Source organism: Mustela erminea, chromosome 6, assembly GCF_009829155.1.
Source record: "Mustela erminea isolate mMusErm1 chromosome 6, mMusErm1.Pri, whole genome shotgun sequence".
In the NCBI taxonomy this organism is placed as follows: domain Eukaryota; kingdom Metazoa; phylum Chordata; class Mammalia; order Carnivora; family Mustelidae; genus Mustela; species Mustela erminea.
In genome coordinates this window covers 8,999,161-9,026,593 of record NC_045619.1, presented here as the reverse complement: position 1 = coordinate 9,026,593, position 27,433 = coordinate 8,999,161, and the positions used below count along the sequence as shown (strand labels likewise).

The 27,433-nt window shown below is 58.5% G+C and overlaps 1 protein-coding gene across 3 annotated transcripts; it reads left to right on the top strand.

Moving 5' to 3' along the window:
* The first annotated feature begins 480 nt into the window (after positions 1–480).
* On the top strand, positions 481–26,675 carry SYNGR1 (synaptogyrin 1). 3 transcript variants are annotated; one of them, XM_032346232.1, is made up of 4 exons: positions 481–744; positions 17,129–17,366; positions 18,620–18,765; positions 22,838–26,675. In XM_032346232.1, the coding sequence occupies exons 1-4, from the start codon at positions 646–648 to the stop codon at positions 22,991–22,993; spliced, it is 639 nt and encodes a 212-aa protein (XP_032202123.1). In that variant the 5' UTR covers positions 481–645; the 3' UTR covers positions 22,994–26,675. The 3 variants fall into 3 exon arrangements, with proteins under 3 accessions (XP_032202123.1, XP_032202122.1, XP_032202124.1); XM_032346231.1 differs by having other exon boundaries at positions 484–744; positions 22,772–26,675; XM_032346233.1 differs by lacking the exon at positions 22,838–26,675 and adding an exon at positions 20,262–21,018 and having other exon boundaries at positions 493–744.
* Positions 26,676–27,433: the final 758 nt, after the last annotated feature.

The following is a 27,433-nucleotide window of genomic DNA, read 5'->3' as shown; positions in this document are numbered from 1 at the left end:
GTACCAGATGTCTTGGGCCCCTCCAGGCGGGGGGGGGGGGGGGGGGGGATACGCAGACACAGGCGCCCACGGCGTGATGTCAACCTAAAAGCAAGGTGGAAACTGAAAGGTCCTTGGGGAGGTGGATGCTTCGGAGGTTCCGGAGAGAGGGGTTATTCATTCGTGGTCCATTCATTCATTCGAGAAATCTTCCGGTGGCACCTACTGTTTAGGAAAACAAACACGGACCCTGCCCTACTAGGTTGGGGGACAGACAGCGAGAGAAAAACAAATAACGCAGACGGTTTCAGTCAGAGCCTCAGGCACCGCCGGGCTGTGATGGGGCCGGCACGGCCCAGGAGAGCGACCGCCCAGGGGTGGGGACGTCCTGTATTTGCGGCACCCGCCCTGGCCCCGCTCCGCAGAGAGGTCACCACGCCAGCGACGAGCGCGCCCTCCACCCGGTCCGCAGCACGCGCGCCCCCGAGAACGAGCGCGCGCGACCCGCCGCCCGCCTGCGCCGCGGCGCCCTCCGCGCACGACGCCCCCTGGCGGGAGCCCTCGACCACACCAGCCGCGCGAGCCGGGGAGGGGGGCGGGGGCGCCGCGCACGCGCAGGGCCGGCGGCGCGCACCGAGCGGGGGGCACCGCGCGGGTGCAGCCACGATGGAAGGGGGTGCGTACGGAGCGGGCAAAGCCGGGGGCGCCTTCGACCCCCACACCCTGGTCCGGCAGCCGCACACCATTCTGCGCGTCGTGTCTTGGGTAAGGACGGCTGGGGTGGCCCGGCCGCGCTGGGGGTGGCGTGTCGTGGGGGCGCGGGCAGCGGCGGCGCGCTCGGACTGACCCCAACCCCGCCGGACCCCGGGCAAAGGTGCCGCAACCGGCGGGGAGCCTTCCGGACAGGGTGCCGGCGGCCGCCACCCCCCCCCCCCGCTCCTTCCCGGGCCCCGGGCGGGGGTCCCAGCGCTGGCGAGGGGCTCCCGCTCCTGCTGCCGGCGCCCTTGCTCCCCGGCGTCCCCGTTCGCGTGCGGCCCCGCATCGCCGTGACCTCCAGGCCGCGGCTATGCAGCTCGCGGCTGTGGTTGCGCGCTGCCGCCGGGCGGATCAGCGGCGGTGGGGATTGAGCCCGGGTCTCAGGTGGCCTTTTTTGGGGGGTGGATCAGGGCGTAGATCAACTCACGAGTGCACGCCACGTCTGCCGTGGACGTTCAAGGAGGAGAGGGCCGGAAACCAGGTTTGATGGCTTAGCCCGGAAGGTATGGAGCGATGCGCCGGGAGCCGGGGACCTGGCTTCCCCCGGGGAAGTGCCTCTCCTTCGCGGCGTGACCTTGGGCCGGGAACCACCCAAGAAATGTTTATGGGAAACGAGGAGTTACATTCGGAGGTGGGGAGAGGCAACTCTTCTCTCATGCCTCGGTTTCCCGATTTGTAGAGAGGTGGGAGGAGCTACCTTGGGCTCTGATATTTCCTGAATCCATGACTGCCCCCCAAGTACACCTGAATGCTTGTTGGGGGAGGGGGTTTGGACCTCAACCTGGTGCGGTCAGAATCCCCCAGCAGTAGGGGGGGTCCCTGCTCAGACCTGGGGCTCTGGGGGAGGAGGATGGGACAGAGACAGTGAGCACGGGGTGGGGGGGGGGTTCAGATGGTGTGGGCAGCACCCCAGGAGAAGAAGGCCAATGCGAAAGTGGGTGCCTTTGGCCCCCATAGGGTTTGCTGGCCATTGCCCAAACACCCTCACTGGAGGGTTGTGCCTCTGTGGGCCTGGGGCCTATTCCTGTGGGCCCACAGGGGGCTAGGACTGGAGACACTGGCCAGGGTCACTATCAGCGACCCCAAAGGACTACACCTAAGGCCAGCCACAGCCTCAGGGTGCTCAAGTGTTCAGGGTTTTCAGGGCAATATTAGGATCTGATGGGTGGGACAGCTTGGGTGTTTATCTCTGGCCTCCCAGAGAGAAAGGAAGCTAACTGTCCTTTGTCTGAAAATGTTAAAACCTCCTCCTGGCACCACAAGAACCCCCTTTCTTCTTAAGATGGGGAGCTTGCTGAGGGCAGGGAAGCCCCACTGGCTACATAGGGCCTGGCAGTGGGCCTGGCACCCCGGGCACATCCAGAAGGGTTTGTGGTACTGGATTCATTCATCTGTGCCAGTCTACAGCTCCCCAGCAACCCTGACTGGCCCTTGGCAGAGACAGAACTCCGGTGGTGGTGGTGGTGGGGACACACCTGCCCCATCAGGCGAGCCAGCTGTGTGCTCTGCTCCCCTTTGCCAGCCCCACTGGCTTTGTGAGGGGGTGTGGGCAGTTTGCCTGCTTGGGACACTTCTGCCTGTGATGGCTTCATTTAGCAAAGGTTCACCAAGTCTGCTGGGCGCCTAGGGAAGGCAGCATGACTCAGACGCAGCCGATAGTGCTCGGGGATCACACAGTCCCACTGGGAAGGGAGCCAGGTACCCCCCGGGCAGAGGCCGTGAGAGCCAGCAGAGGGGTACCCCCTGCCATGGGAATCAGAGAGGCTTCGTGGAGAAGCCTTTGATATCAAATTGGGCCTTGAAGGATAAGCAGGGCTTACCTCTGTTCATCACGTCTGGGTGCCAGAGAGACATTCCAAGAAGGAGGAAGGAAAAGTAACTATGGAGAGGCCGCTGGGTGCAGGGGGCCCGCGTGCAGTTACCCACCACTCATTCCCCTACGGCTTCTGCATCACTTGAGGAAGCAGGCTCAGACCCAAGGTTACTGAGCAAGTAAGCAGCAGACAGAGGATCTGAACCCAAATCTTGGAGTATCCAAAGCACATTGATCGCTTCTCCGGAAGCTGGAAGGGGTCAGAATCCTGGGTTTCAGGACTGGCCAGGATAAAGGTCATCTGGGCCAAGCACCCATCTAATCCCCAACCCCAACGGCCTCCTAGCTGTGCTTACTGCCTTTGTGTGAGCAGAGACAGCTGATAGAGGCTCATTGTCACCTTTAAAACATATATATATTTTTTCTGATCACAAAAGTAACGCCTGCTGATATCTGGAAGATAGAAACATCACTTGTGATGGTCACACAATATTAATGTACTGGGCATAATACCACCTCGTACCTAAAAATGGTGATGATGGTATATTTTATGTCCTGTCTATTTTACCATGATAAAAACAATCAGGAAAAAAATCACGTGTGATCCCACCTCTCAGAGAGGCCCAGTGCCTGCCTTCCAGTCTTTTTCGGAAAATGTGTGGTGCGCCGACATGTTCTAATGCGTTCGTGAGTGTGCGAGGGATGTAGCTGGAGACCTGACCTTGGCCCTGGTGTTCCATGGCGCCCCAAGAGGTCAGGGAGGCCGTGGACTTCACCTTGAAGCTAAGGAAGCCTGAGCTCCGGGCTAGGGCGACTGGTTCAACCTGGTTTGCTGGCACTTTCCCAGCTTTAGCCCTGAAAGTGCTGTGTCCTGGGAGCCCTGTGAGTCCCACACAAACCTGGACACCTGGTCCCTCCATCCAGGACCACATCTGGGTCCCTCCCTTGCAGCTGGGATACAGCCCTAACCCCATGTGTGCTCGTGGGCTGGGGATTTTGTGCCATTTGTTTCTGAAAGAGGGACCCCCCTACCCGGATCTACCCTGGAACCTGGGGTGGAAGCAGGTCCCCCAGCGCCTTCTCTTTGGCTTCCTCAACTGCCCCCTTCCCCACCCACTGGCCCCCAGGCCCAGGAGGGTGATTAGGCACAGCAGGCCTTGAACGCTTTGGCTAAATGGGGAGGAAGCTGGCAGCTGGCTGGCCCAGCTGACTAGGAGCCAGACTAGAACCTTCCATGTCTGGGGTGAGGCAGGGGATGGCCGAGGTGGGGCAGCGTTCAGGGAAAGCTCTGAGGGGCTGCTTCTGCCCCAGTTGTAGGGAGACAAGGCCGGTCCGGCTGGCGGCCAGGAGAAGGCTGCCCCACAGACCAGCTACGACCACCCCTGTGCCTCAGTCTCACCAGCTCATTGAGGAGGCTGAGCTAGGTCATAGGTGACCCAAGACTGCGGCCTGTCAGGGGACACCTTTCTTTGTTCTGGGCCCAGGTGGGGGCCCCGGAGCTCTGGCGGGGAGCTAGCTGATTTTATATAAAGGATCCCTCCTCTGTGGCCTTTGCGGTTTTACTTTTAGTGGGTCCTACTGCCGTGCGGGGAAGGAATATTGGCACTGGTGGAGAATAGGGTGGTTCGTGTTCTCATGTTCATTTGGAGCAAAACAGAACGCTAAAGTGTTTGAGATGTTGGTGTTTCTGGGGTTGATTTCCTGAACAGGATTCTGTGAGTAGGGCGGGTATCACCCCCCCCCAAATGACAGAATAAGGCACAATCTGGAGGTCTGTGGGGTTCATATTCAGTGTACCCCTTGTGGTCCCCCATCTACATTGCCATGGCACAAGGGGGGCTCGACGGGTTCTCGTTTTCATCCACACCCTCAATCACCCCAGTGAACGCTGACAGTAAAAGCTGAACTTGGTTTGGAAACACAGCAGCTTCGAGATGAGACACCCCCCCCCGTCCCCCCTCTGGTCCAGATCACGATTCCCTAGCCATCCTGCATCAAAATCCTGGAGGTGTGGAGTGGGGCAAAGGGGTCCGGGGTGGAGATGGAGCCTCTGGCCAGCTCTGGCATTCAGTAATTCATTCCGCAAATGCCAAGTCCCTGCCTGGTACCAGCCTGTGTGTCCCACCAGAGACACTCTCAGTCCAGTGACACGTACTCCTAGGAGGCCCGAGACACCACAAGAAGAAAATCCAGTAGCGGGTAGCTGCCTCTGCGAGTGGGATATGGAGGACTTCCAGGGGGAGGTGACTGCTGAGTTGGTTCTGATAAAGATGCTGGGAGGGAACATTGCAGGTGGAAGGAGCAGCAGGCGCAAATGTCAGGAGCTTGAGGTCCGAGTGGGCTTTAGAAATGATGGGGAGCTCTTGGGGGTCCCCGGTGTGCGAATGAGAGTGCCATCATACTCTGTGAGCAGGCCCTAGGGTGGCAGGCAGGGGGTGCTCACCAAAGACCTCGGGTCACAGAAAGGGATTTCAAACGGAGAAGAGCTCCCCGTGGCTGCCAGGGGGAGATGGGGCTTAAGGTTCTGGGAGCGAGTGTTCTCATAGGAATTGGGTGGCCTCATCCCGCCTGTGCTCTCCAAGCACCTGGCACAGCCGGGTCACTAACTCAGGGAGCGCTGCCCGGCCAGAAGTAGATCACATGCTCCTTTGTCCTTTATCACTAGCAGTCTTGGAATCTTCCTTATCTTTTAATCTGCTTGTGGCTGACCTTTGGCTAGTCCAGCTGTCTTAGGTCTAGGAAGGAGGCAGGGGCAAGGAGGTCTTCAGGAGACGTTGGCTGGTAGGATCCTGCCTTGCATCTTGGGCATTTCCTCATGCACAGGGGCAGTGCAGGAGCTTGGGAGCCTGGGGGAGCCTGGTACTTGGCGTGGGGAGCAGGATTGCCTAAGCAGGACGTTGGAAAATCCTGGCCTCTCCGAACCTCATCTGTGACCTGCCATTGGAATGATTAGCTTTGGGGCAGACTTGAAGCTTTGCAAAGATGGATATTTAAAGGGCCTGCCACACATCCGTTCTTTCTAGGCCTGTAGCGTCCTGGTCAAGTGAGTTTTGTTACCCCACTTCAGGTGAGAAGCTGAGGCCCGAGAGGTTAACTGGAGGGGCTGGGATCACGGCCAGCAGCTTCTGCTTCAGGGAGTCCCCAGCCACATGGGGGGAGCCCCATGACTGGCTCCTGCAGGGCCCTGCCCCTGCTCCTGAGAAGCTGTGAGGCAAGCCCGAGGGGGGGGGGGGGCGGCGGCAAAAGCTGGGGGAGGAGGGGCGGAGAGGAGGAAAAACCAGGAGGAGAGGAAGGGCAGATGGCAGAGCTGGCGAGGGAGCCGCGCTTGGCAGCCAGACCTGGAGAACCGGCTGTCCGGTGGGAGGAGAGGCAGGACAGGCCGCTGGGAAGTGCCTGCAGCCTCGGGGCCTGAGGCCACGTTCTGCACCCCCTCTGACCCTGACTGGTGGTATGACTTGAGCAAGATGCTATATCCTCTGGGCCTCAGTTTCCCCACCTGTCAGATGGGAAAAAGAGAGTCAAATTTGGCTCGTGGTTGCCAACCTTTCTATCCTCAAAGAACCCCCACTCTTGCTCCTGGTGGTCTTCAGGTTGGGGACTTTGGGACCGGTCAGTCTTTGAAGTGATATCAAGAACCACACCCCCATAACGCTTGTGGGGGTCCTGGGCCCCGGGTCCGAGTATGTGAGCAGAGCGTCGATTAGATCCTGGCCTAGTGGCTCATACCCCTGTGTGTCTGGAGGACGCCTCCCTTCCAGGAATGGAATTATGTTCAGCTTCCCTTGTGGGGGCAGGGGGCGGTGTGAAGGGGACCGTGGGGAGGGTGGGTCGCTGTTTGGCTGGGGCAGCCCTAGGCTGCCAGGCCCAGACTACTTAGAACCCCAACAAGCCGGGGCTCCCAGCTCCCAGTCCAGGGGGGAGCGGACATGGCCCCGCTCTGAACATCCCTAATTGTAAATTGCAGGAACCCAGCCTCCCCGCCTCGACCCTGCTCGCCTGGCAGCCTTCTTAAAAGAGCTCTTCTTTCCCTCATACCCACCTCTGTCGAGCCTGGAGGCGGGACATGGTCCTCCTGGCTCCCGAGGCTGCCTCTAGACCATTCTCCCCCAGCTTTGGCTTCCGTGCCGGGCTGGCTGCCCTCCTCTTAGGCCAGCCCCAGGTTGCCCCCCTATTCCGCGAAGGCGCCCACCACCCGACACTTGCTCTGTCTAGCACAACCGCCGCCTTCCTTCCAGGCGACTGTGGCGCCCACTTCTGTGACCCTGCTCCCGTCGGGCCTCGCCTCCTGCCGCAGGCCTCTCCGCGCGGCCCGGAGCCCCTCTGGCCTGGCCCGCCTTTCCCGCAGCCGCCTGCTCTCCCCCGCTCCTGTCTCTCCGGCTCTCTGTTCACCTCCTGACCCCAGCATCTCTGAGCTTGGGACCTCTGAGCCGTCGACCCTCGGGCTGGGCCCTCGCCCCGTGCTCCCTGTCCCCTTCCAGCTGAGCTCCTCTGGGTCTCACCCACCTGGCCCCCTCCCCAGCCTCCTGGGTCCGGCGCTCACCCGTCCCGGGTCTCTCCGGTTGTGTGGCCCCGGCCGGCCTCACTGCAGCCCCTCACTCCTGTCTGGCCACAGTCTTTAAGGGGTCTCCCTCCGTTTCTCACCTGTACCCCACTCAGGCTTTCTCCCCCTTCTCTCCGCCATCTGTGACCTTCTTGCCAGACCCAGGGTCGCTGGTCATTAACGACCGCCTCAGCCGAACCTGGCCAGCTGTGAGAGGCTCATCCATGCTCCCCTGGGCCCCAGCAGCCGCAGGACACACACACTGTCGTCTCCCGTTTAACACACACGCAGCGCGTTGCTGGGGGCCTGCTCCTTGCCGAGGGCTCATGGTGGGAAACAGTGGAGGGAAATGTGATGATGAAACCAGTAAAAAAACACAGAGATGAGCACACAGCCAGAGTGAGGAGACGCTGAGGTCAGGGACAGGGAGGGGACAGGACAGTGGAGATGAGAAGGCTGGGGCCAGCCAGGCGGAGAGGCGGGGAGGAGGGCTTCCCGGCAGGAGGAGTGTCATGGTAAAGCCCGACAGGTGCAGCAGGTCAGCGAGGAGGCTGGGTTGGGGGGAGGCTGTGTCTGTCATGTCACTGTTGTGTCCCTGGTGCTTGATGGTGCGTGGCGTCTTGTAAAGGCTAAACGAGGTGCGGAACTGCGCTGCTCTACCTTCCTCTCTCCACCCTCCGTCCTTATTCAGGGTCTCCCACTCGGCCTTCAAGGCCCAACTCAGATAGCGCCTCCTCCTTGAAGACTTCCAGGATCTGCACCCCCCCCCCCCCCAGCTTGCTGTCTCCTCCCTGCTTCCTTTGTGCTCTCTGTGAACAGCTGTAAGAACTCTGAGAGCAGAAGGCATTTCCCCCTTTGTGTCTTTCTCCTTCTCTAGAAAGTGAGGCAGGGCCTGGGACACGATTACCTCTCTGAAGACCTGGAATTGCCCCAGAGGGGAAGAAACTGGACCTTGTCAGGCTTGTAGGAACTGGCAGGGCAGAGGCAGGCACTGAGGTGAGGAAGAGCTCACGAACCGGGGAGGGAGGTTATCCCCATTCTTCTTAACCAGTGGAGAGACCACAGAGAGCCTTGGTTTCCCCATCTGCGAAATGGGGAGAGCCGTGCCTGCCTCCAGGGGCCACTGGGGCAGAGCGCGATCCTGCCTAGGAAGGGCCCCTGGTGCTTGGTTGGCCTTCACAGCACTTTCCCAGGGGTGGCATCGCTCCCCTCCTGACCTCAGAAAGTTCCGAGGGGGCGGGACCCGGATGAGGAAGGACCTGGGCTGTAGAAGGTTGTTGGTGGAGGGGGTCCTCCGCCCCCCCCACTCCCTTGGTTGCACAGCCGCAGGAGGCTGAAGCTCTCAGTGCCTTGGGGACAAGGGTCTGCATGCTCAGGCCCCTGCCCCATAGAGCCCCCTCCCCACCCCCACCTCTGAGAATGTGAGGGACAGCTTGCGGAAGATTATGGCCTAATCCCCTGCAGGTCACATCCAAGGCTTCGGAACAGGGTGCCCGGGCAGGGGAGGAGAGAAGGGACCCTAGGAGCACCCCGACCTGACCCTGCCTCAGCCCTGCGGCTCGACACGAGGCTCTCTGGGAAGCAGAGTGGCCGCCTGGTGCTTGTCATGTGCTCCTGCGTTGGCTTCAGCCATTTTCCTCATATGACCCCGTGGGAGGCAGGGCCCCACTCCCATGAAACAGGGGAGGGGGGGCTTGGCAGCCTGACTCATCCCTCAAAAGCACAGCTCCTTTTTTCCTCGCAGCCTTTGCCTGCGGCCCAGGGGCAGGAGCAGGGACTTTGGTATGGACACTGACAGGAAGGCAGGTTCAGTCAGGGTAAGGGAGAGGACGCAAGAGCCCCCCCTTACTAGAGAGTGAGCTCCCCATGTTCAGAGGTATGCAAGCAGAGGCCCAAACTAGGGGTGCTGAGGAGAGAATGCTCCCTTCTCTTGACTCCCATGCTGCCTGTGCCCCTACCTCTCTCAGATTTGCTGTTTTCTCCCCTCTAAGCTTTTCCTGACCCTCCCTCTGGGTCCCAGGAGGGAGATGTTCACCCACAAATGAACCAATAACTAGGGACATTTGTGTATAATGATGTTATTGAGGAAATGAGGTGGAGTATCAGACTCTTAGTATAGATCTGGGAGTCAGGTCTGGAGGGTTTCTCTGAGTAGTTTGTCTTGCCCTGAGGTTTGGATGTTGAGAAGGAAGCAGCAGGAGCCTGCCTGGGAGATCTGGGGATCTCTGGGTATTCCAGGCAGAGGGAACAGCCAAGTGCAAAGGCCCTGAGGCAGGAACGAGCTTGGGGGAGAGCTAGAGGACCGTGGTGAGAAAGGAGTCTGTGAGGAAGGCAGGAGACCTGGGTTGCAGTGGGGGAGGGATTCACTGTGGGGGTGGAGGTGAGCAGGACAGAGCAGAGCAGTGACAGTTCTGAAGGGCCCCCTCCAGCTGCTGCAAAGGGGAGGGTGCAGGAGCGGGAGAGGACACAGAGAGACTGGGAAGCTGCTGTCATCGCCTGGCAGTAGGTGGTCGTGGCCTGGGCTGGCGCGGGGGACATGGGGTAATTTGAGTTACTGGGGGGCAGGAGGAAGCAGTAGGCCCAGTGCCCCGTTGGATGGACTTTGAGGATGAGCCCGGTTTGGGGTTTGAGCTCCTGGGTGGGAGCCAATGTGTGGAGGGAGGAGGGGCACTAGAGGTCACCGGAGGTCACTGGAGCTGGAGAGGTCAGATGTGAACCAGCAGCCCAAGTAAGGGGGACCGCAGAACCTGCCTAGGGAGGCAGTCCTCAGACTTGGGAAGGACTAGGAAGAGTTGGGGTGGGGGAGCAGCCACCGGCAGAGGGGAGGAGGCTGGAGAGGTGGCTGTCCTGGGCCAGGCAACGTTGCAGCCTGGAGGTGGGCAGCAGAGACCGTGGAGCAGAAGGCTACATGGGAAGATGTCCCAGTAGAGGGTGAGACAGTACCATTCACAGCTGGCAGGACCCAAGAGCTCCTCTCTACAGTTTCTCTGGGGGTGGGGGGAACCCAGCAGGTGCCTAAAGATGGTTAAGGCCACCCTCTGGGGAGTTCCCAGCAAACAGCAGCGACCTCTGGCCCTCAGGCTGGCTTGGCCCAGCTCTCCTTGGAGCCGGCTCAGCCTGATGCCCGGCAGGGGTCCAGACACGGCCTGCCTGCTCTGGGTGTGGATGTGGAGTAAAATGGGTCCCGCTGCTCTTGCCCTGTGGGGTGGTGACACAGCTCCGAGGGCAGGTGTCCCTCCTGGAACTCATCCTTGTCCTAGAGTTTGGGATCTGGAATTCACTGTTGGGTCAGCAGCTGAAGGTAGAGATTTGGCTTACATTCTGGAATGGGGCAAAAGTGGGGGCAGACTTGGGCTGGGAGCTGGCACCCTGCTTAGCCGCTGTGGGCCAGCCCGTATGGGCCGCCCGCTAGAGTCTAGGCATGTCGGGCCTCAGCTTCCTTCTCTGTGAAATGGGCTCGATGAGCCTGATTTGTGGAGATGTTTTTAGGTTTATATTTTCTTTCAAGGTTTTAAAAATATTTTAATTTATTTTATTTTATTTCTATTAAAAACAGAGAAGGAAGGGCAAAGGGAGAAGGAGAGGGAGACTCTTAAGCAGGCTTCACATCCAGCTCAGAGTCTGACTCAGGGCTCAATCCCACGACGGTGAGATCATGACCTGAGCCAAAATCAAGAATTGGCCGCTTAACCAACTGAGCCACCCAGGCGCCCTTCCTTAGAGGTTTTGGTGAGGATTAAGTGATGTGATTTTTGTCAGGACCTCGCAGTTGATGCGGAGCCCCTGCAGAAGCTGTGGGGTTAGCTCAGAGTCTCCTGGGGGAGACAGACCCAGAAATGAGTTCCCAACAGGAGCGTGTGCAGGGTCGGGGTGGAGGAGAGTTTTGAAGAGTGAAGGATCAAAGGAGTTTGTTCCTATTTGAAAGATGGAAAAGGTGGGGAACGGGGCGCCTGGGTGGCTCAGTGGTTAAGCGTCTGCCTCCGGCTCAGGTCATGACCCCAGGGTCCTGGGATCCAGCCCTGCATGGGGCTCCCTGCTCAGTGGGAAGCCTGTTTCTCCCTCTTCCACTCCCCCTGCTTGTGTTCCCTCTTTCACTGTCTCTCTGTCTGTCAAATAAATAAATAAAATCTTAAAAAAAAAAAAAGGAAAGAAAAAGAAAAAGGTGGGGAAGGGCGTTCAGGGAGTGGGAACAGCAGGTGCAGACTTATCAGACAGCCTGTGACGATGCCAACGTGGCCCTCTGGGATGGCTGAGCCAAGTGGGGGAGGGGGAGTGGTGAGGCCGGCATGGGGGGGTGGGGTGGCCTGGCCCGACCTGGGTCTCCATTTCTATGCCTCTGAATCCAGTACCCCAAGATCCTGAAATTCTGAGGTACCCCTGATTTGTTTTTCTGAGTTCAACCTACCTCTGTTCCAACTGCCATCTGGAATCCATTTTTTTAAAATGCATTTTTAAAAAGACCCAGAATTGGATTATAAAGACAGCAAAAAAACAGCCTTGGCCCATTTACATTGGTGCCTTCTTTTTATAGCATTTTCTTTAGTTCAAGGCAGAGGGGTGGTTTATTTCCTGAGCCTTCCCTTGACCAGTGGCCTTTGTGGGACACCTCCCTCCGCCGCCACGCCACCTTGTCCTGTTTCTGAGGCACTAGTTCTGCCACCGTGGACCTGAATCCCATCACTTCAGCTGATCCGCCTGTCAGGAAGAGTTCAGCCACAGCAGCGTAGAATTTCATTCTGGTTTAATTTCCGGGCCGCTGGTGGTGGCTCTGTGTACTCTCGCTGCAGATCCAGCCTTAGCAAGTCCCCTGGAGGCCGCCTGACCTGATGCAGAGCCTGGCATGGGGCTCCGAGAGACTCGGGTTTTAGTCTGCAGCTGCCCCCACCAGCCGCGGTCCCAGGCAGGTCCCCGGACGCTGGGCTCGTCCAATTAGGAGGATGCATGTTAGTCACCTAGCAGTTCCTGAGGGGGCCCCCCCCTTCCTCCCAGCGGGACGGGAGCGCTGGGGGCAGAAACCTGAGGCCCATCCCAGCTCGTAGGGGGGCTCCCTCCCACTGGGGTAGAGGAATGGCGGCTAAATGGAGAAGTTAACCCAGGGCTTGCAGGGTCCTTGAGGGAGTTCGGCGGCCCCAGGGGAGCAGTTGTGTATCCTTGGCAACACCTTTCCATGTGTAGACTCTCCACCCGGTCTGGGTGAGGCTCCGTGCCCTAACCCAGCTCTGTGGCCTACAGGGGATGTGGTGTGCACATCTGTGTCCCCACTGGTCATCAAGCCACACCCCTACCCCCAACCCGCTGCCCTTTGCTCTTCTCCCATCCCCCACGGCACGCCTGTCAGCAGATGCTGGAGGCTTTACCTTCCACATACATTCGGGACCCACCCCGTCCCACCAACCCCCTGCCGGTGCCAGCCCAGGGCACCCCTTAGCCCCCGGAGGGTCTCCCAGCTTTCACCCTAGCCCTGCACTCTTCAGTGCAGGCAGCAACCAGGTCCAGAGAGGAAATAGTCTGGGGGAGGGGAGCGGGGCATGGGAAGGTGGGGAGGCACTGGCCGGTGAACCGTGGAGGGAGGTGAGGCCCCAGGGCCCTGACCACCAGCCCTGGAAGGTTGGATCGTGTCTGGAAGGCGGTGGGGAACAGCTTTAGGGCCCTTCGTGCTGCAGGGTGGGGATGGTGACCCACAGGTCTGGTCACCCTGCTGTGACTTCTCACCGTGTCCCACTGTGATCCTTCTGGCCTTGTCACCCCCCACCCCGGAAGTGCGCCTGCTCTCCCACCTGCAGCCTCTGCCTTTCCTGCTCTGCCTAAAACAGGCTTCCCCGCTTCCCCTCGCCTCGGCCGAGCTGGCTGCTTCTCATCCGTGCTCCGGAATCGCAGCTCCGCTCCCCGCGGCCGTGGCTGCCTCCTCCTGCGATGCCTCAGTCTCTGTCCAGCTGTTCAGCATCAGGCTGGCGTTTGGGGACGCCACCCCCACGACACGTACAGGAGCTCATTCCTTCCTTCGCAATGCGCCATTGCTTTACGGATGAGGGGACTGAGGCGCAGAGAAGGCAAATCACTTGCCTGAGGTGACTTTGAGCTGCAAGAAGGGCCTGAGCACGGAGAGCCCTGCCTGCCGGAGCCGTGGGCTGGAGAGGAGGACCAGAGCTGGCACAGAGCCTCCTCTCTCTGCGCTGCCCTTGGGCCCCGCCGGTTCCCTGGAGGATGTTGCGATCTTGTTCCTTACCCTGTTGGGGACACACTGTCTCCAGCACGTGCCTCCTGGCCTCCCCAGGGTCTCCCTGCTTCTCTCCCCAAAGAGGGCCCTGTCTTAATGGTTCCTCCTCTACTGTCCCCAAAGCCCCAGCTTCCGCCCGCCTGCTTCCCCACCCTGGCCCCCTGGCCTGCGGGCGGGGGTCCACCCTTGTCCCCACCCATGGTGGAGCCTTTCAGGAAGTGCTGCCCAAGAGGACCTTCCTGGTGCTCTTCCTTCTTTCCTGGGGCCTCTGGAGAAGGGAGTTAGTCCTTGCCAAGCCCCTCCTGTGCACTGCCCTGCTTGGGGAGCTTGCTTGTAGTTCTCCCATTAGCCCTGAAGGGAGGGTTAGTTTTTGCAGAGGACGGATCTGAGGCTCAGAGAGGTTGTCATTACCTGAGGCCACATAGCATAAGCCACAGGCCTGGGGTTTGACTCCAGCAGCTCTGTGGGACTCCTCAGTGTCTGGAGCATCCTTGAATCAAGAGGCTTTTCCATTCTGCTGGATTGGGGACAGTGGGTGACATCCGGAGCTGGGCCTCAGATTCCTGACCTGGCAGGTTCCTGGTAGGAACCGTGGACTTATCTTGGCGCACAAGTCCGAGGGGCTGTGTGAATGGCAGTCCCGAAATGGTGCTGTGCACAGCTCTGGCAACCAGCCGTGGGAGCCTGCCTTCGTCTCCCGGTGTCCAGCGTCTGCCTTGCTTGTTGCCCAGACTGTCGGTAGACCAGGAGTCCCTTAGACAATTCCTATGAAGTCCAGACTTCCTGCGTCTCCCCTCCTGGGCCCCTGAGTGCCAGATGTGGCACTCAGTTACACCGTGGGCCCCTCAGGTGTCTGGAAAGACTACCCATCCCTCAGGGCCCACCTTCTAAGGCTGAGAGTCAGCCTGGTCCGGGGGGAAAGAGCGCAGGGCTGAGAGTCGAGAGACTTGGGTTCAAGTTCAACCCATTCTGCCGACAACAGTCCCACCTGCTGTTTGAGGCTCAGTTTTCCTCCGCCGCTAATTGGGAGAAGCACCAATTGCCCTCTGTGCCTGGTGGGTTGATCCTAAGGATGCAGAATGTGTGGCATGCCTGCACGGGGCTGGACCTTGGCTGTGTGTACATGCTCGAGTCTGGACTGTCAAATGTGTGGCTCACAAGCTACCACAGGGTGGTCGTGGTTGAACCAGAACACAGCCCCACAGTCTCCTCTTCCTTCCTTTTTTTTTTTTTTTTTAATTGCAGAAAAACCCACATAGCACACAATAAACCATTTTAAAACACGTAGTTCAGTGGCATTTATGTTGTGCAAAGATCACCTCTGTCTAGTTTCAGAACCTTTCGTCCCTATAAAAAAACACCCCATGCTCATTCAGTAATCACTGCCTGTTCTCCCCGCCCTGGCCGCCTTGGTCTGCTTCTTGTCTCTGTTTTGCCTGTTGAGGATACAGGACATAAACGAAATTATGTAACATTGACCTTCTGTGTTTGACTTCCATCACCTCTTTTTTTTCTCTTGTTTTAAGGTTCATCCAGTTATGGCCATGTCAGAACTGTTGTGTTGTTTGTTTTAATGACTGAAAACTATTCCGTTATATGGAGATGCCACGGCTGTTTCTCCATTCATCCATCGACAGACATTTGGTTTCGAATTTTTCCTAACACACAGTGCCGGGCACCAGTGGTCTCCACACTCTTGGTCATGCCCTCCTTTAGGAAAAACTTCTGAATCATTCCTCCCATTAAATGTAGATTTCTTCATTTTATATACATTATTACTCCACAGATGCAGTACATTACAAAACCCACGTAAAGTATGGACATCTTAGGGACACCTAGGTGGCTCGGTTGTTAAACATCTGCCTTGGGCTCGGGTCATGATCCCAAGTTCCTGGGATCAAGTCCCACATCGGGCTCCCTGCTCAGCCGGGAGTGGGGGCGGGGTGTCTGCGTCTCCCTCTCCCTCTCCCTATGCCCCTGCTCATGTGTGCTCTCTCTCGCTCACTCTCTCTCACATAAATAAATTAAATCTTAAAAAAAAAAGCGTAGACATCTTAGGAAGATGAGATTAAAAAAAAATAATACTTCTCATATTTTTTCCCACACCTGGCATGGAGTTACTGCCCATCCTATTAGCTGAGGATGAAAATGTTCCTGAAATTAGTTTCTTCTTTTAGAAAAATTGGAAAACACAAAGAAGTGGAAAACGGGCAGTAAAAATCCTTCTGGCCTCTGCCTCAGGCTCACTGAAGGCCACACACCTGAGGCTCTGAGGTGAGAGGCAGGAGGAAGATGCATGAACTTCTCTTTTTTTAAGATTTTATTTATTTATTTGACAGAGAGACAGCATAAGAGGGAACACAAGCAGAGGGAGTGGGAGAGGGAGAAGCAGGCTTCCCACCGAGCAGGGACCCCCATGCGGGGCTGGATCCCAGGACCCTGTGATCATGACCTGAGCCAAAGGCATTTCCTGGTTTTATTTCCTTGGTTCCTTAGTTTCATTTCCTAGTCATTTCCTAGTTTCTGATGTCAGGAATCCGCTTAGCCAGGGACCAGTGCCTCGGGATCCCTCACAGGTTACCACATGGGTTCAGCCAGGGCCGTGGTCGTGTCTGAAGGCCGAGGGTGATTCCATTTTCAAGCTCACTCACACAATGCCAGCCAAGGACTCGATTCCTTGTGAGCTGAGGGGCTCCGGGCCCTGTTGACTGTTGGCTGGAGGCCTTCCTCGGTTCCATGCCACGTAGGCCTCTCCCCAGGGCGGTTCAAAACATGGCAGCTGCTTCATTAGAGCGAGCAAGTAGGGAGTGGCAGAAGAGGGCAAGCAAGGTGGAAGCCAGAGTCTTTGCAATCGCCTCACAGAGATCTTATCTCTCCCTTTTTGCAATATTCTGTTGGTTCGAAGTGAATCACAAGGCCCAGCCCACACTCAAGGGAAGGAGGTTGCACAAGGCTGTGAATACCAGGAGTTGGGGCCGGAGGGGAGGCGGCGTGGGGCGGAGGGCGGCCATCTTGGCTGGCTGTCTACCCCGCTGCGTAGACCCGTCACAGAGGGCTGCTGGGTTCAAGTAGGTACCATGTGCACTGCACTTGGGGGAGTACAGATTGCCCTATAATTGGTGGGATTGTGACTGGTGTTGCTTTTTTTTAAATTAATATATTTATTTGAGAGAGAACGAGTGATGGGAGGGGCAGAGGGAAAGAACCCCTGCAGACTCCCTGCTGAGTGCAGAGCTGGCCACAGGGGCTTGATCCCAGAACCCCGAGATCATGACCCGAGCCTTTAAAACCAAGAGTCGGAGGGTTAGGGGCACCTGGGAAGCTCAGTCGGTTAAGCGTCTGCCTTCGACTCAGGTCATGATTTGAGATTAGGCTGGGCATGTGCCAACATCTAGGGGAGTCGGCCTAGGGTCGGGGCTTGACAGGCCCACCTCCCAGGACGTAAGACCACTTGTTCTAGGAGGCCAGGTCCAGCTCTAGAGGAATCTTGGTGTCAGGGCCCAGGAAGACCTCCCAGGACCTGGCTGGTGGGATGGTACTGCCAGATCTGTGGTCAGAGGCTCCTTAGAGTCTGGGGCTGAGGAAGGAAGTGATCGTCCCCCCCTGCGCCATGTGACCCGAAGCAAGTTGCCCTCCCGTCTCTGGGCCTCTCCTCTGAAATGCCTGCTTCACAGCAGCCTTGTGGCTGTTTGGGGTGAAGAGGGCTCACGGGGGTGCGGGCAGGCAGCAGGCTGAGGGCAGTAGCCTCCCCTCCTCCAGGCCTGGTGCTGGGTGAGGCGGGCCTGGGTCTCACACCCGGCCCGGCCCCTCCCCCGCCCCACAGGTGTTCTCCATCGTGGTGTTCGGCTCCATTGTGAACGAGGGCTACCTCAACAACAACTCGGGGGGCGAGAAGTTCTGCATCTACAACCGCAACCCCAGCGCCTGCAGCTATGGCGTGGCTGTGGGCGTGCTCGCCTTCCTCACCTGCCTGCTCTACCTGGCCTTGGACGTGTACTTCCCGCAGATCAGCAGCGTGAAGGACCGCAAGAAAGCTGTCCTGTCCGACATCGGGGTCTCAGGTGAGTCCCCCGCCCCGCGGGTCCATCACTCCTCAGCTATGAGGCAGCTGAGGGGATGGACTTGGGGATGGACTTGGGGTCACCTGGCTGGCAACAGGGAGTGGTGGGACTGGGGCTGGGCCTGAGATGCTGCAGCAGCAGGGAGGGGACCCGGCTTCCCGCCCTTCAGAGGCCCCTTCTGTGCCCTCTCCCTTGGTAGAGCCTCGTGAGAAATCAGGCAAGCCTGACAGCCTGGTATGCAGTCCGGGCCTAGGGAGGGTCGGGGTCCGACATGACCTGATGCCCCTGCCCTCCAGAAACAGCCTTTGGCAGAGATGCCCTGACCTCTGTCACCAAGAGTTCTGAGAGTCTGATCGCTGGGTGCTATGGTTGAAGGGCAGTGAGACTTTGGCTGTGGTCTCAGGTCTCTGGCTGCGACCTCCCCCCATTACCCAGCCTGGGACTCTCAGGATGAGTCTGGCTGGCTGTAAGCAGTGAGGCCAGTCCGTTCGACCTGGAAGGGAGCATGAAATTATTAGTTCTCAAACTATATTCCACGGAGCCCCAGGGTTCCCCAGCAGTGCCTATGAGCCCAGCCCTTTGGCACACACACGCTTCATCGGAGCAGCTCTGGTTCTCCCTGGGTAGTCTCTGAGCACCCGCAGATCTCACTGCCACGAGGCTCCCGCTACTGAACTCCCCAGGCCTCTCCTCAAGAGGGCCCGCCCGAACCTCGGGCTTTATAAGGCTGCGGGTACGGAAGAAGTCAGTGCTCAGACCCGGCCAGCCAAGCTGCCCCCCTTGCCCAGCCTCCTCCTCCTCTCTCTACCCTGTTAGGCCACTGTGGGGCAGTGGTTGGGCTGGGGGTTCAGATCGCTGCCCCTCCCCCACTGCTGCAGGGGCGGGCGGTGGTCCCCAGGCGGGGATTCAGCTGGGAAATCTGTGTGTGGCTGAGGTGACAGAAATGCCCGCCCAGGCTGACTGACTTTTCTCTCTGTCTCTCCCTCCTTCCCTCCCCTCACCGCCCCTGGCTCTCCCCGGCTCTGCTCGTGGCTGTGCTGTCCCCACGGGGCCGGCTCCCTTCTGTGGTCTCTGTCCCACTCCGTGTCTGACTGACCTCCCTGCTCTGGCCTCGCCTTCCCTGTGCGCCCTTCTCTGCCCACCCCTGCCCCCGCCTCTCCCTCTGGGGGTGGGGGAGCGTGGGAGATGTGCTCCTGAACCCCTCCCTGGCCCTCCCCACTCACCCTCCTGCCTGGCCCCGCTGAACACCCCAGCCTTCTGGGCCTTCCTCTGGTTCGTGGGCTTCTGCTTCCTGGCCAACCAGTGGCAGGTGTCCAAGCCGAAGGACAACCCAATGAATGAAGGGACAGATGCGGCCCGAGCCGCCATCACCTTCTCCTTCTTCTCCATCTTCACGTGGGTGAGTACGCCGCTCGCCCAGCACGCACCCTCCTACCCCAGCCAAGGCTCCCAGGCTGCTGGCCTCAAAGCTTAGCCAGGGACTCCTGCTTCCTAAGGCCCAAACGGCCCCCTGCGTCTGTCCTTGACGCCCGCATGGGGCTGCTTCCTGAGGAAGGAGACTGTTGCCCGTGCCAGCGAGGACAGTCCCCCAGTGACGGGAGACCCTCGCTTTGGTGCAGAGCAGCCTCCAGGGATCGATCATGAAGGCCCTCCCAGCTGCTCTGGGAGTTGGGTCGTGGGCGTTTACCATAACCTTTTACAAACACAAGCAGAAACCTAGATGGAAAGACAAGGTTTGCAGTTCTAAGGGAAGGAGCTCAGGCCTCGGCGTCAGGAGACCTGGGCCACATCTTGGTGCTGCCTGGAATTTTCCGGGACTCTGTCTTCCCATATGTAAAATCAGGCGATTGGATTTGGGGTGGGAAGTTGTCATAAACTCAGATGCCCACGGGGCAGGCAGCACATGGGAAGTTCTGAGTGGGCGGGTGGCAGGTACGTGCTCTCCAGAAGGGCACCCTCGGCCCGTGTTCCAAAGCAGGAGTGGGGATCCACACAGGCCAGGTCTTCCCACTTTCCAGAGAAGACAGAAATCTGAATTTCTGTGTGAAATCTGATCTTTATATGTTAAAAATTAATTCAAGTTAAAAAAAAAAAAAAAGCCTACTATGTAGGTCAAAGAAAGCATGTCTCTGGGCCCCCCTGGCCAGACAGCACCCCTTGGCAAGCTCTAGACCTAGGCTGGGCCCTCTTTCCCACTGGTACCAGGTCACCTTGATGTATTTCTTCTCCGGTCGTCTCCCTGCTGCAGATGTCTGGGTCACGTGGGCTCCAGGTCCCCGTCCGAAGGGTTTCCCTACCCTGCGTACAGCTCCTTCCCCTCCATGCCTCCCAGGAGTCCTGGGGCTAGATACAGGCCACCTAGCCCCTCCTGCAAAGCGAGCTGCAGCCAGCCCTCCCTGTCCTGGAGTGACTTCCTGCTCCTTATGAGAGGCCTTGAATATTCATTTTCTCTAGGGACCCCCTGACCCCCATGCAATATTAGGAGCTACAGTTTGGAGGAGAACACCTGTGGTTCGGGCCCCAGCTCCCCAGCTGTGGTCACACCAGCCCTCCATGTGTCACACCACACCCTCCATGGGCACACCATGCCCAGGGCTGGGCAGGAAGAATCAGATGACCCCAGGGCATCTCAGACCAGAGAAGGTGCCCCGTGTACGGAGACAAGCCAGCCCACCCAGCCCTACAGGGAGGTGTTTGGAACAGTGAGCCCTGCCATGGGGATGGGGTTCACAGAGGAGGAATGGGTGATAGGCCGGCAGGACTTCTAGGGGCAGATCCAAGAGCCTGACTGACAGGAGCCCGCTGGCCCACTGCCGCCAGCCTCCCTGCTGGCACTTCTGCCTTTCCCATCTCATCCCCGTTGGCCTCACCCCTGCTCTCTCCTGCTCCTGGCAGAGCCTGACCGCAGCCCTGGCCGTGCGGAGATTCAAGGACCTTACCTTCCAGGAGGAATACAGCACACTGTTTCCCGCCTCAGCCCAGCCGTAGGCCTGCCCGGCTTCCAGAGGCTAAGGGGCGCCCCAGGTCATGGCCAGTGGCAAGGCCACGGGGGCGGCCTGCTGCCAGGCGTGGCCAGGATACCAGGGCCCCCAGGGCAGGGGAATGCTGGCTGGCAAGGCCAGTTCCGACCCTCCACTTTATCGTTTGTTGCCTCCTTTATGTTTCATTTGTCCGTTCATTCAGTAAACATTTATTGAGCTGTTTTGTGCCTGGTGATGAATCAGACGGGGTCCTTAGCATTAGGAGCCCACGGGCTGGGGAGGGGAGAACAAACAAATTGCAGTTTCCCCCAAATAGACTGCCGGGGACTCTCAGAGGACGGGAGGTGGCTCATACACGGGCTGCCGGGGTGCCGACTGTGGACACTGTGAGAGCCTGTCCCTCACGGTAGCACGAAGGCTGATCTTACTCCCCGGGGAGACTGGCTGCTCAGGAGCGGGGTGCGGGGGGCCTGCCCGAGGACGTCAGAGGACACCTCGCCTGGCTCTGCTTTCATATGCTGTGTGACCCTGGGCAAACCCCTGCACCTCTCTGAGCCTCCGTCCACTACCCAGTGGACCTACCTCTCAGGGCTGTTGTGCGGATGAAACAAAGGCTGACGCAGGGCCTGGCACAGAGATGCTCAATAAATGTAGGCTCTTTTGTTCTTTCATGCATGCATTCATTCATTCATTCTCTCCCAGGAGTCAGGGACACCTCCCTAATCTCTACTTTGGGGGCAGTTCTCATGGGGTGCGTCCTTGTTCTTCCAAAAGACTCTGGCCTCCAGTTCTTTGTAGCCTCCAGCTTCCTGGGCAGGAACCACTTTTCTCTCCACCCTCTACAGGAGCTGAGGGGGTATTAAAGCAAACAGGCCCCCAGAGCAAAGCACAGAGAGAAGGAGCTTCCTAACACTAGAGGCATACAAGTGCAGATGGCCGCAAACAGTGCACCTGCTCTGGAGAGGGGGCCGGGCACACCACCAGGTCCCTGGGCTCTGTGCACAACTCCCAGCATCCCCTTCGCACCCCAGTCCAGCAGGGTCCCCTGCCTTGTGACACAAATCAAAAGTCAGTGCCTGGTCACTGGGCTTCCAGAACGCTCCAGAATAAAATGCCAAGCACACTTCAGCCCCTGCCTCTCACCAGATGGGCCTCTGGGGTTCCTCGTTGGTTTATGGCCTTGTCAGGGGGCTGCTGAAAGAGTAGGAGCTGGAGAGGGCCCTGGCCAGGAAAGAGGAGCACCTCTGTGTTCAGGTCTGGCTTCTGGCACGAATTGCCATGAGGTCTCCTGTAACGAAGCCTTGAGGTCCCCTGTAACCCAGCCCAAAAGCGGGTTTTTTAGGGCATTAGCCTCTTTGGATCACAGACAGACTACCTGCTGGAAAGATCTTTGGAGGAGGCTTTCAATGTAAACCTGAAAACTTTTTTTTTTTTTTTTAATTTATTCCCTCGCTTGCTATGGTCAATGTCATTGTCCTTAATAACAATGCAGTAGTTTTTACTGAAAAAGAATTTCCCGCCTACATACATATGCTGTAGAAAAGTCGTTCCCAACAAGGTCTTGTGGGAAAAGGGCTTTGTTGGTCAGATAAGGTTGGCACATGCTGCTTGCCAGTTTTCCCCTTGGGGGATCCCAGCATACATTAGTCAAGGCTCTGACAAGTCCTGTGGCCCTGACACTATTTCACTCTGTTCCCAAACTTGTTTGATCAAATATTTGAGTTACAATTAGGTTCAGCAACAAGTGAAATTGTAAATTGCCGCCCAAGTCTGTGAAGACACTGCAGGACTGGCCTAGTGGCTCCAGAGGACTTTCATGACCCAGGCCTCTTCCATCCTTCCAGTTTGGCTCATGGACCTCATGGTCCCTTGTGGCAGCTAGAGCTCCAGCTACCACATCTGCATTCCAGGCATCAGGTCAAAGGGTGGGACAAAGGACTTGGGGTGACGTGCTGGCCAGAACTTCGTCACATGCTTACACCTTGCTGCAAGAGAGACAGGATGGCTTTTAGGAGACACCAACAGTTCTCTCTCCCACCGAGAACCTGTTTTCCCCATTCGACATAACACGCCTGAGGACACGGTTTGAGAAGGATGCTGTGGCCTTTGGGCCACTTTAACACTACCCCCAGGGAGGATGTTTGGTGGACCGTTGTGACCTCTGGGACATGGGGGGGGGGTGACTTCTGAAGGTTTCTGTAGCTAGATGGACGGTGTGGCTCTGGCTCTCTTGAGGGCTGGCCGCCAGCACAGACTCCCCCACCCGCCCAGGCAAGCTTAGTTTCGTCCTTGGTGCTTTGAGGGTACTTAACCCCTATTGCGTGTGTCGCGTGAACTAACTGCCACTAACCCGCTGTTCTTGTCTGTCTGTCCCCTAACCATCCCTTCCCTCCTGTCCTCGTCCTCGCCGGCACCCGTCACCAGGCGGGCCAGGCCGTGCTGGCCTTCCAGCGGTACCAGATTGGCGCCGACTCGGCCCTCTTCTCCCAGGACTACATGGACCCCAGCCAGGACTCCAGCATGCCTTATGCCCCCTACGTGGAGCCCAGCGCCGGGCCGGACCCCACCGGCATGGGCGGGACCTACCAGCAACCGGCCAACGCCTTTGACACCGAGCCCCAGGGCTACCAGTCCCAGGGCTACTGAGCTGCCGTGACCACCTGCCCCTTGCCTGTCCCCGCCCCAGTCCCAGCTGCCCCTCCCCTCCCTCACCCCTGCCCACACCCAGACCCTTGCTCCCTCCCAGACTGCCCTGCCCAGCGCCTTGGCAGCCTCTGCGTTGTTCTGCTGTGGTCCAGGGCAGCTCGGTGGGATGGGGCGGTAAGGTGTTGGGGGTCTGTCTCCACGTGTGTGCAAGGCTGTGTGGCAGGGGCTGGGGGGCGTTTGCACTCGTGCGTTGTGTCACTGAGCGTTCATCACGTGCCTACTGTGTGTCACGTATGGGCTTGACACAGGTAGGGAGAGACCAGTGGTCCAGGGAAGGGGGATGACAAGGTGCGGAGGAGCCCCGCTGCTCCCGGAGGTGGGAATTGGCGTGAAAGCCCGGGATGATGCCAGGAAGGTTTGGCTCCGGCGTGTGTGGGGACATGTGAAGGACACTGGGGGCTGTCACCCAGCCCTACTACGAGCGTGGGGGCGGTCTCCGTTTTATGGTTGAGAACACTGAGGCCTGCAGAAGTCAAGGTCCCTTGCCCAGGGTCACTCAGGCAGCCAGTGATAGAGTTGGGCCCAAGCCCAGGCCACCTGACCGGAGAGCCCCTGCTGTCTCCTGTCTAACCTGCCTTCCCCGTCCCTGGGGCGCCACCACTCAGTGTTCCTATCACTCTGGGAGGCCTTGGGGACCTTGGCCCGTGAGAGAACCCTGATTCTGCTGCAAGCCAAGGGCCTGCTCTGCCTGGCTGCTCCCCACAGTGGGACAGCCCAGCCTCCAGGCCCTGCTCCCCACATCCCCACGGCCCCTCGCCCAGCCTCTGGTCAGGGTGGGGGGGCCAACGGGGCTCACCTCACTCGCTTGTTTCCCCATGTGCTGTTCCATGCTGTGTGTGCCCCACAGGGAGCTCTAGCACCCTCTCTGTGGCCTCCCAAAGGACTGACCATTGTCCCTGCCCAGGGCTGGGTGGATGAGGAGGCCCAGAATGGGGAGTGACCGGCCCAAGGACACAGTGACTGAGTGGCAGAGCTGGGCTTGCTGCCTGGGTTTCTTGGCCCCAGCCACCCAGCAGGTGCCCCGATTCCCTGCCCTGCCCTTGTGACCTCCCAGGAAACAGAAGTGATCTGGGACACTGTGTCATCTGTCCCTCAGCCGGGGTCAGCCAGGGGCTTGGAGCCTGGAACACCCAAGGACATGGAGAGTCCTTCCACTGGCCTTCCAGAAGGCCCAATGAGAGGACCATCTCCCTGTGGGAGCAGGGGAGGGGGGCAGGGGCTGTGGAACCCGCAAGGCTAGCCTTCAAGCTGCTGCCATGGGTCAAACCGCTCCCAAGATGAATGCTGAGAGCCCCTGGTGCGTGGTAGGCTGGGGGAGGCAGTGGGCTCTTGGAGACGGTAGCAGGTGTCTCCAAAGGCACAAGGAGGATTGGGAGGAGGAAGGGATTCTTCACTGAACCTTAAAGGATGGGGAGGCCTTAACGGAGAGAGAGAGGCGTGGGGGTGCATGGGGCCCCGCATCCACTGGCCCGTGCCCCAGGGAGCAGGACTGGGGTATCGTGGCCTGGCACCATGCTGGCTGTTCCTACCACTGGCACCCCATGCCCCCACAAGAATCCTCAGAGGCAGGTCATACCCACCTGCCCATTGACTCAGCAGCTGTCTCGTGCCAGGGTTTCAGAAAACATGCGAGCTGGCCGTCCGGAGATGTGTTCCAAGCCAACCACTGTACCCAGGGTCTACCAGGGGGGCAGAGTGCTATCCGAGTGCTTGCCAAGGGATGCCAGGGCGGGGGCGGGGGGGGGGGCTCTAGGAGGGGCCGGGAGGATGGGCAGCAGTTAGCACGGTGATGGGGGAAGGAGGAGGAATCTCCTAGGTTGAGAAGTAGCATCGTTGTCCCCACTCAACAGAAAGGGAAACTGAGGCTCGGAGTGTAAACAAGTTAGCAGTGGAGCAGGTATCTGAACTCGAGCCTGTTCCAAGTCCTCGGGAGGGGCAGCAGTGACAGGAGAGATCCCCAGACAGCCAAGCAACAGCTGGTCTTCATAGACTCCAGTTTCCCACATCTGAGGGAGGCGCTCTGTCTCTGGTAACCCGCCAGTGGTGTAAGTGGGCATGGGATGGAGTGGTGGCATTTACCAGGCCGAGCAGCGGAGCCTGTACCAGACCAAGTTTGAGAAGCAGGTAAGGGGCACGGGTAGTTGTGGGTGCGCTTCTGGCAAAGTGAGGTTCTGTACGCATGCAGGAGGATGAGAGAGGTCCTTCCCCGCGCCCACTCCCTACCAAACAGCTCCCCTGCTGATGGACACCAGGAGACCCCAGGGTGCTGCTCATCCATTTCTCCCTGGGCACCAACCAGCTGCTGTAATACGGAGCTGGAGGGCCGGGTACCACTTGAGCTTCGTTGATCCCCTAGGTGTTTCTTCTAGACTGTCCCTGCCACCCCAGACTGGGGAATTTTACAGAACCCCTGCCACGAGGAAGGGGCGCAGAATCTTCTCACTTTGCATTCTTCACTCGACCTGGGGTACAGCCCAGACATGATCCCACCATCAAGCTGGGTGTTGGCAGGGGCCCAAAAGTGGTTCAGGTGAGAAATGGGGAGAGGGCGGGATTCGGCTGGAACCCAGGGCTCCTGACTCCCCTTCTGGGGGGTTGGTAGGGACCCCCTGCTTCTTCCACTGACCGAGGACAGCACCCAGGAGGTCCCAAACTTAGAACCCGTGTTCGTGGACCAACAGTATCCTCTGTCTCCCTCCCTGCTGCCTCCCTCAGCTTCTCCCTTGCTTCCAACCCTTTCTTTGGAGAAGGCTGCCCCCTGCAGCCTAACCTTGCCGGGTTTGGGCTCCCTCCTTCCACCAAGCACAAGAGAGGGCTCAGGAAAACTGGGTTCCACACAAGTTTAGAGTTGCAAGGACCCTTAAGAGAAGGTAGAGTAGGCCAAGACGACAGTCATTTGTCCAAAGTTATGCACAGAGAAGTTGAGGACCTCGGTCTCCTGCCTCTGAGTTAACACTCACCCTGCTCAGTCATGAGCTGTCTGCCTGGGTGTGGCGTCTGGTACCTGGGGGTGTGACAGTCAAGGGTCTAATTTCCCAGGATTTGGCATCTGCTCCCCTACTCCAACCTCGCCTGTGATTTTTGATCTTCAGAGACTCTCGGGGGCATCAGGCTCCCCCCATGTAACTAAGAGCCCCCACTTGTTACCCCTTGAGGGCCCCCAACCTTGGCCCAAGACCCCTTTGATCCTCTAAGGAGCAGGAAGGGGGAGCACCCCTCCCAAGAGTTTGTGGGAGGATGGGCTGGTCCAGCCATCTCCCAGCGCTGCCCCCTGATGTGACATTCCCCATCCCCTGGTGCCCACAGCCCTTGTCTGGGTGTCCCGGCCCTCCTGCAGCGTAACTGCCTGTGTATAGTATAAATATATATATTTTCTATATATAAGATGTATAATATAAGGCTCCACAAATATATCTCTGTGTGTGTGCGTGTGTGCAGTGAATGGCGGTCCCCATCCTGGGCCCCCACTCTGGACTCCCCCACCACCTGGTTAAGTCTCAAGAGTGAATCCAGTGGCCCCGTGACACCCTCCATTATGACATCTGTCCATTTGTGGTGAACCAAGTGAAGGTGGTGACTTATGGTGACATAGTAATAAAGTGAAGACAAACCCAGCAGCTGACTGCCGCGTGTCCCGACGTCTTTGTTCTTCCTGGGTGTGGCTTGGGGTCGCATTCCCTCTCCCCCCTGAATTGGCACCTGCTTTTTTTGTTCTTACTGCTCAATACAAGTGAGGTCATGACCGTTGAAGCCAGTGCTCCCCAGCTTTACATGTATGCGTGCAGGCACACAGGCCTACATGTGCACACACACCCCTGTCACCATTCCCTACCCTGGTCCCTTTCCCAGTCCCCAGAGGTACCTAAGCTTCCGTACAGACCTACACGTAGGTTTGCAGGACACTAATTAAAGGTTATGGCCCTGGTGCTGGGCTGTAGGAGTCAACACTGAGCAAGGTAGTCAGCCCCCGTCCCCAGAGACTAGTCCTCCAGCAGGAGGCATGGATGCGAAACCAACATGCAAACAAAATAAGTTGTGACAAGTGCTGAAAGACCATTAGAAGATGCCGTCTAGACCTGGGCTCAGATCCAGACCCCTCTGAGCAGATGACCCTTTGCCGCGATGAGCAGGTGTTCAGCAGCAAGGGGGTGAGCGATCTGAAGAGAGGAACTGAAACGCAGCGGTCCCTGCCCAGGAAGAGCTGGGAGAGGCAGAAGGCAGGCGAGGCAGACACACAGGAGGAGAAGGAGGAGGGACAGGCCACAGGGTGCTCAGGGGTCCCACCGCACAGGGTCTCCAGGCTTCCATCAGAGGTCTGGTTCCTGCTGGGCGACGTAGAACCCATTGAAGGGCGGATGACCATCCTGGTACGTGTTCAAA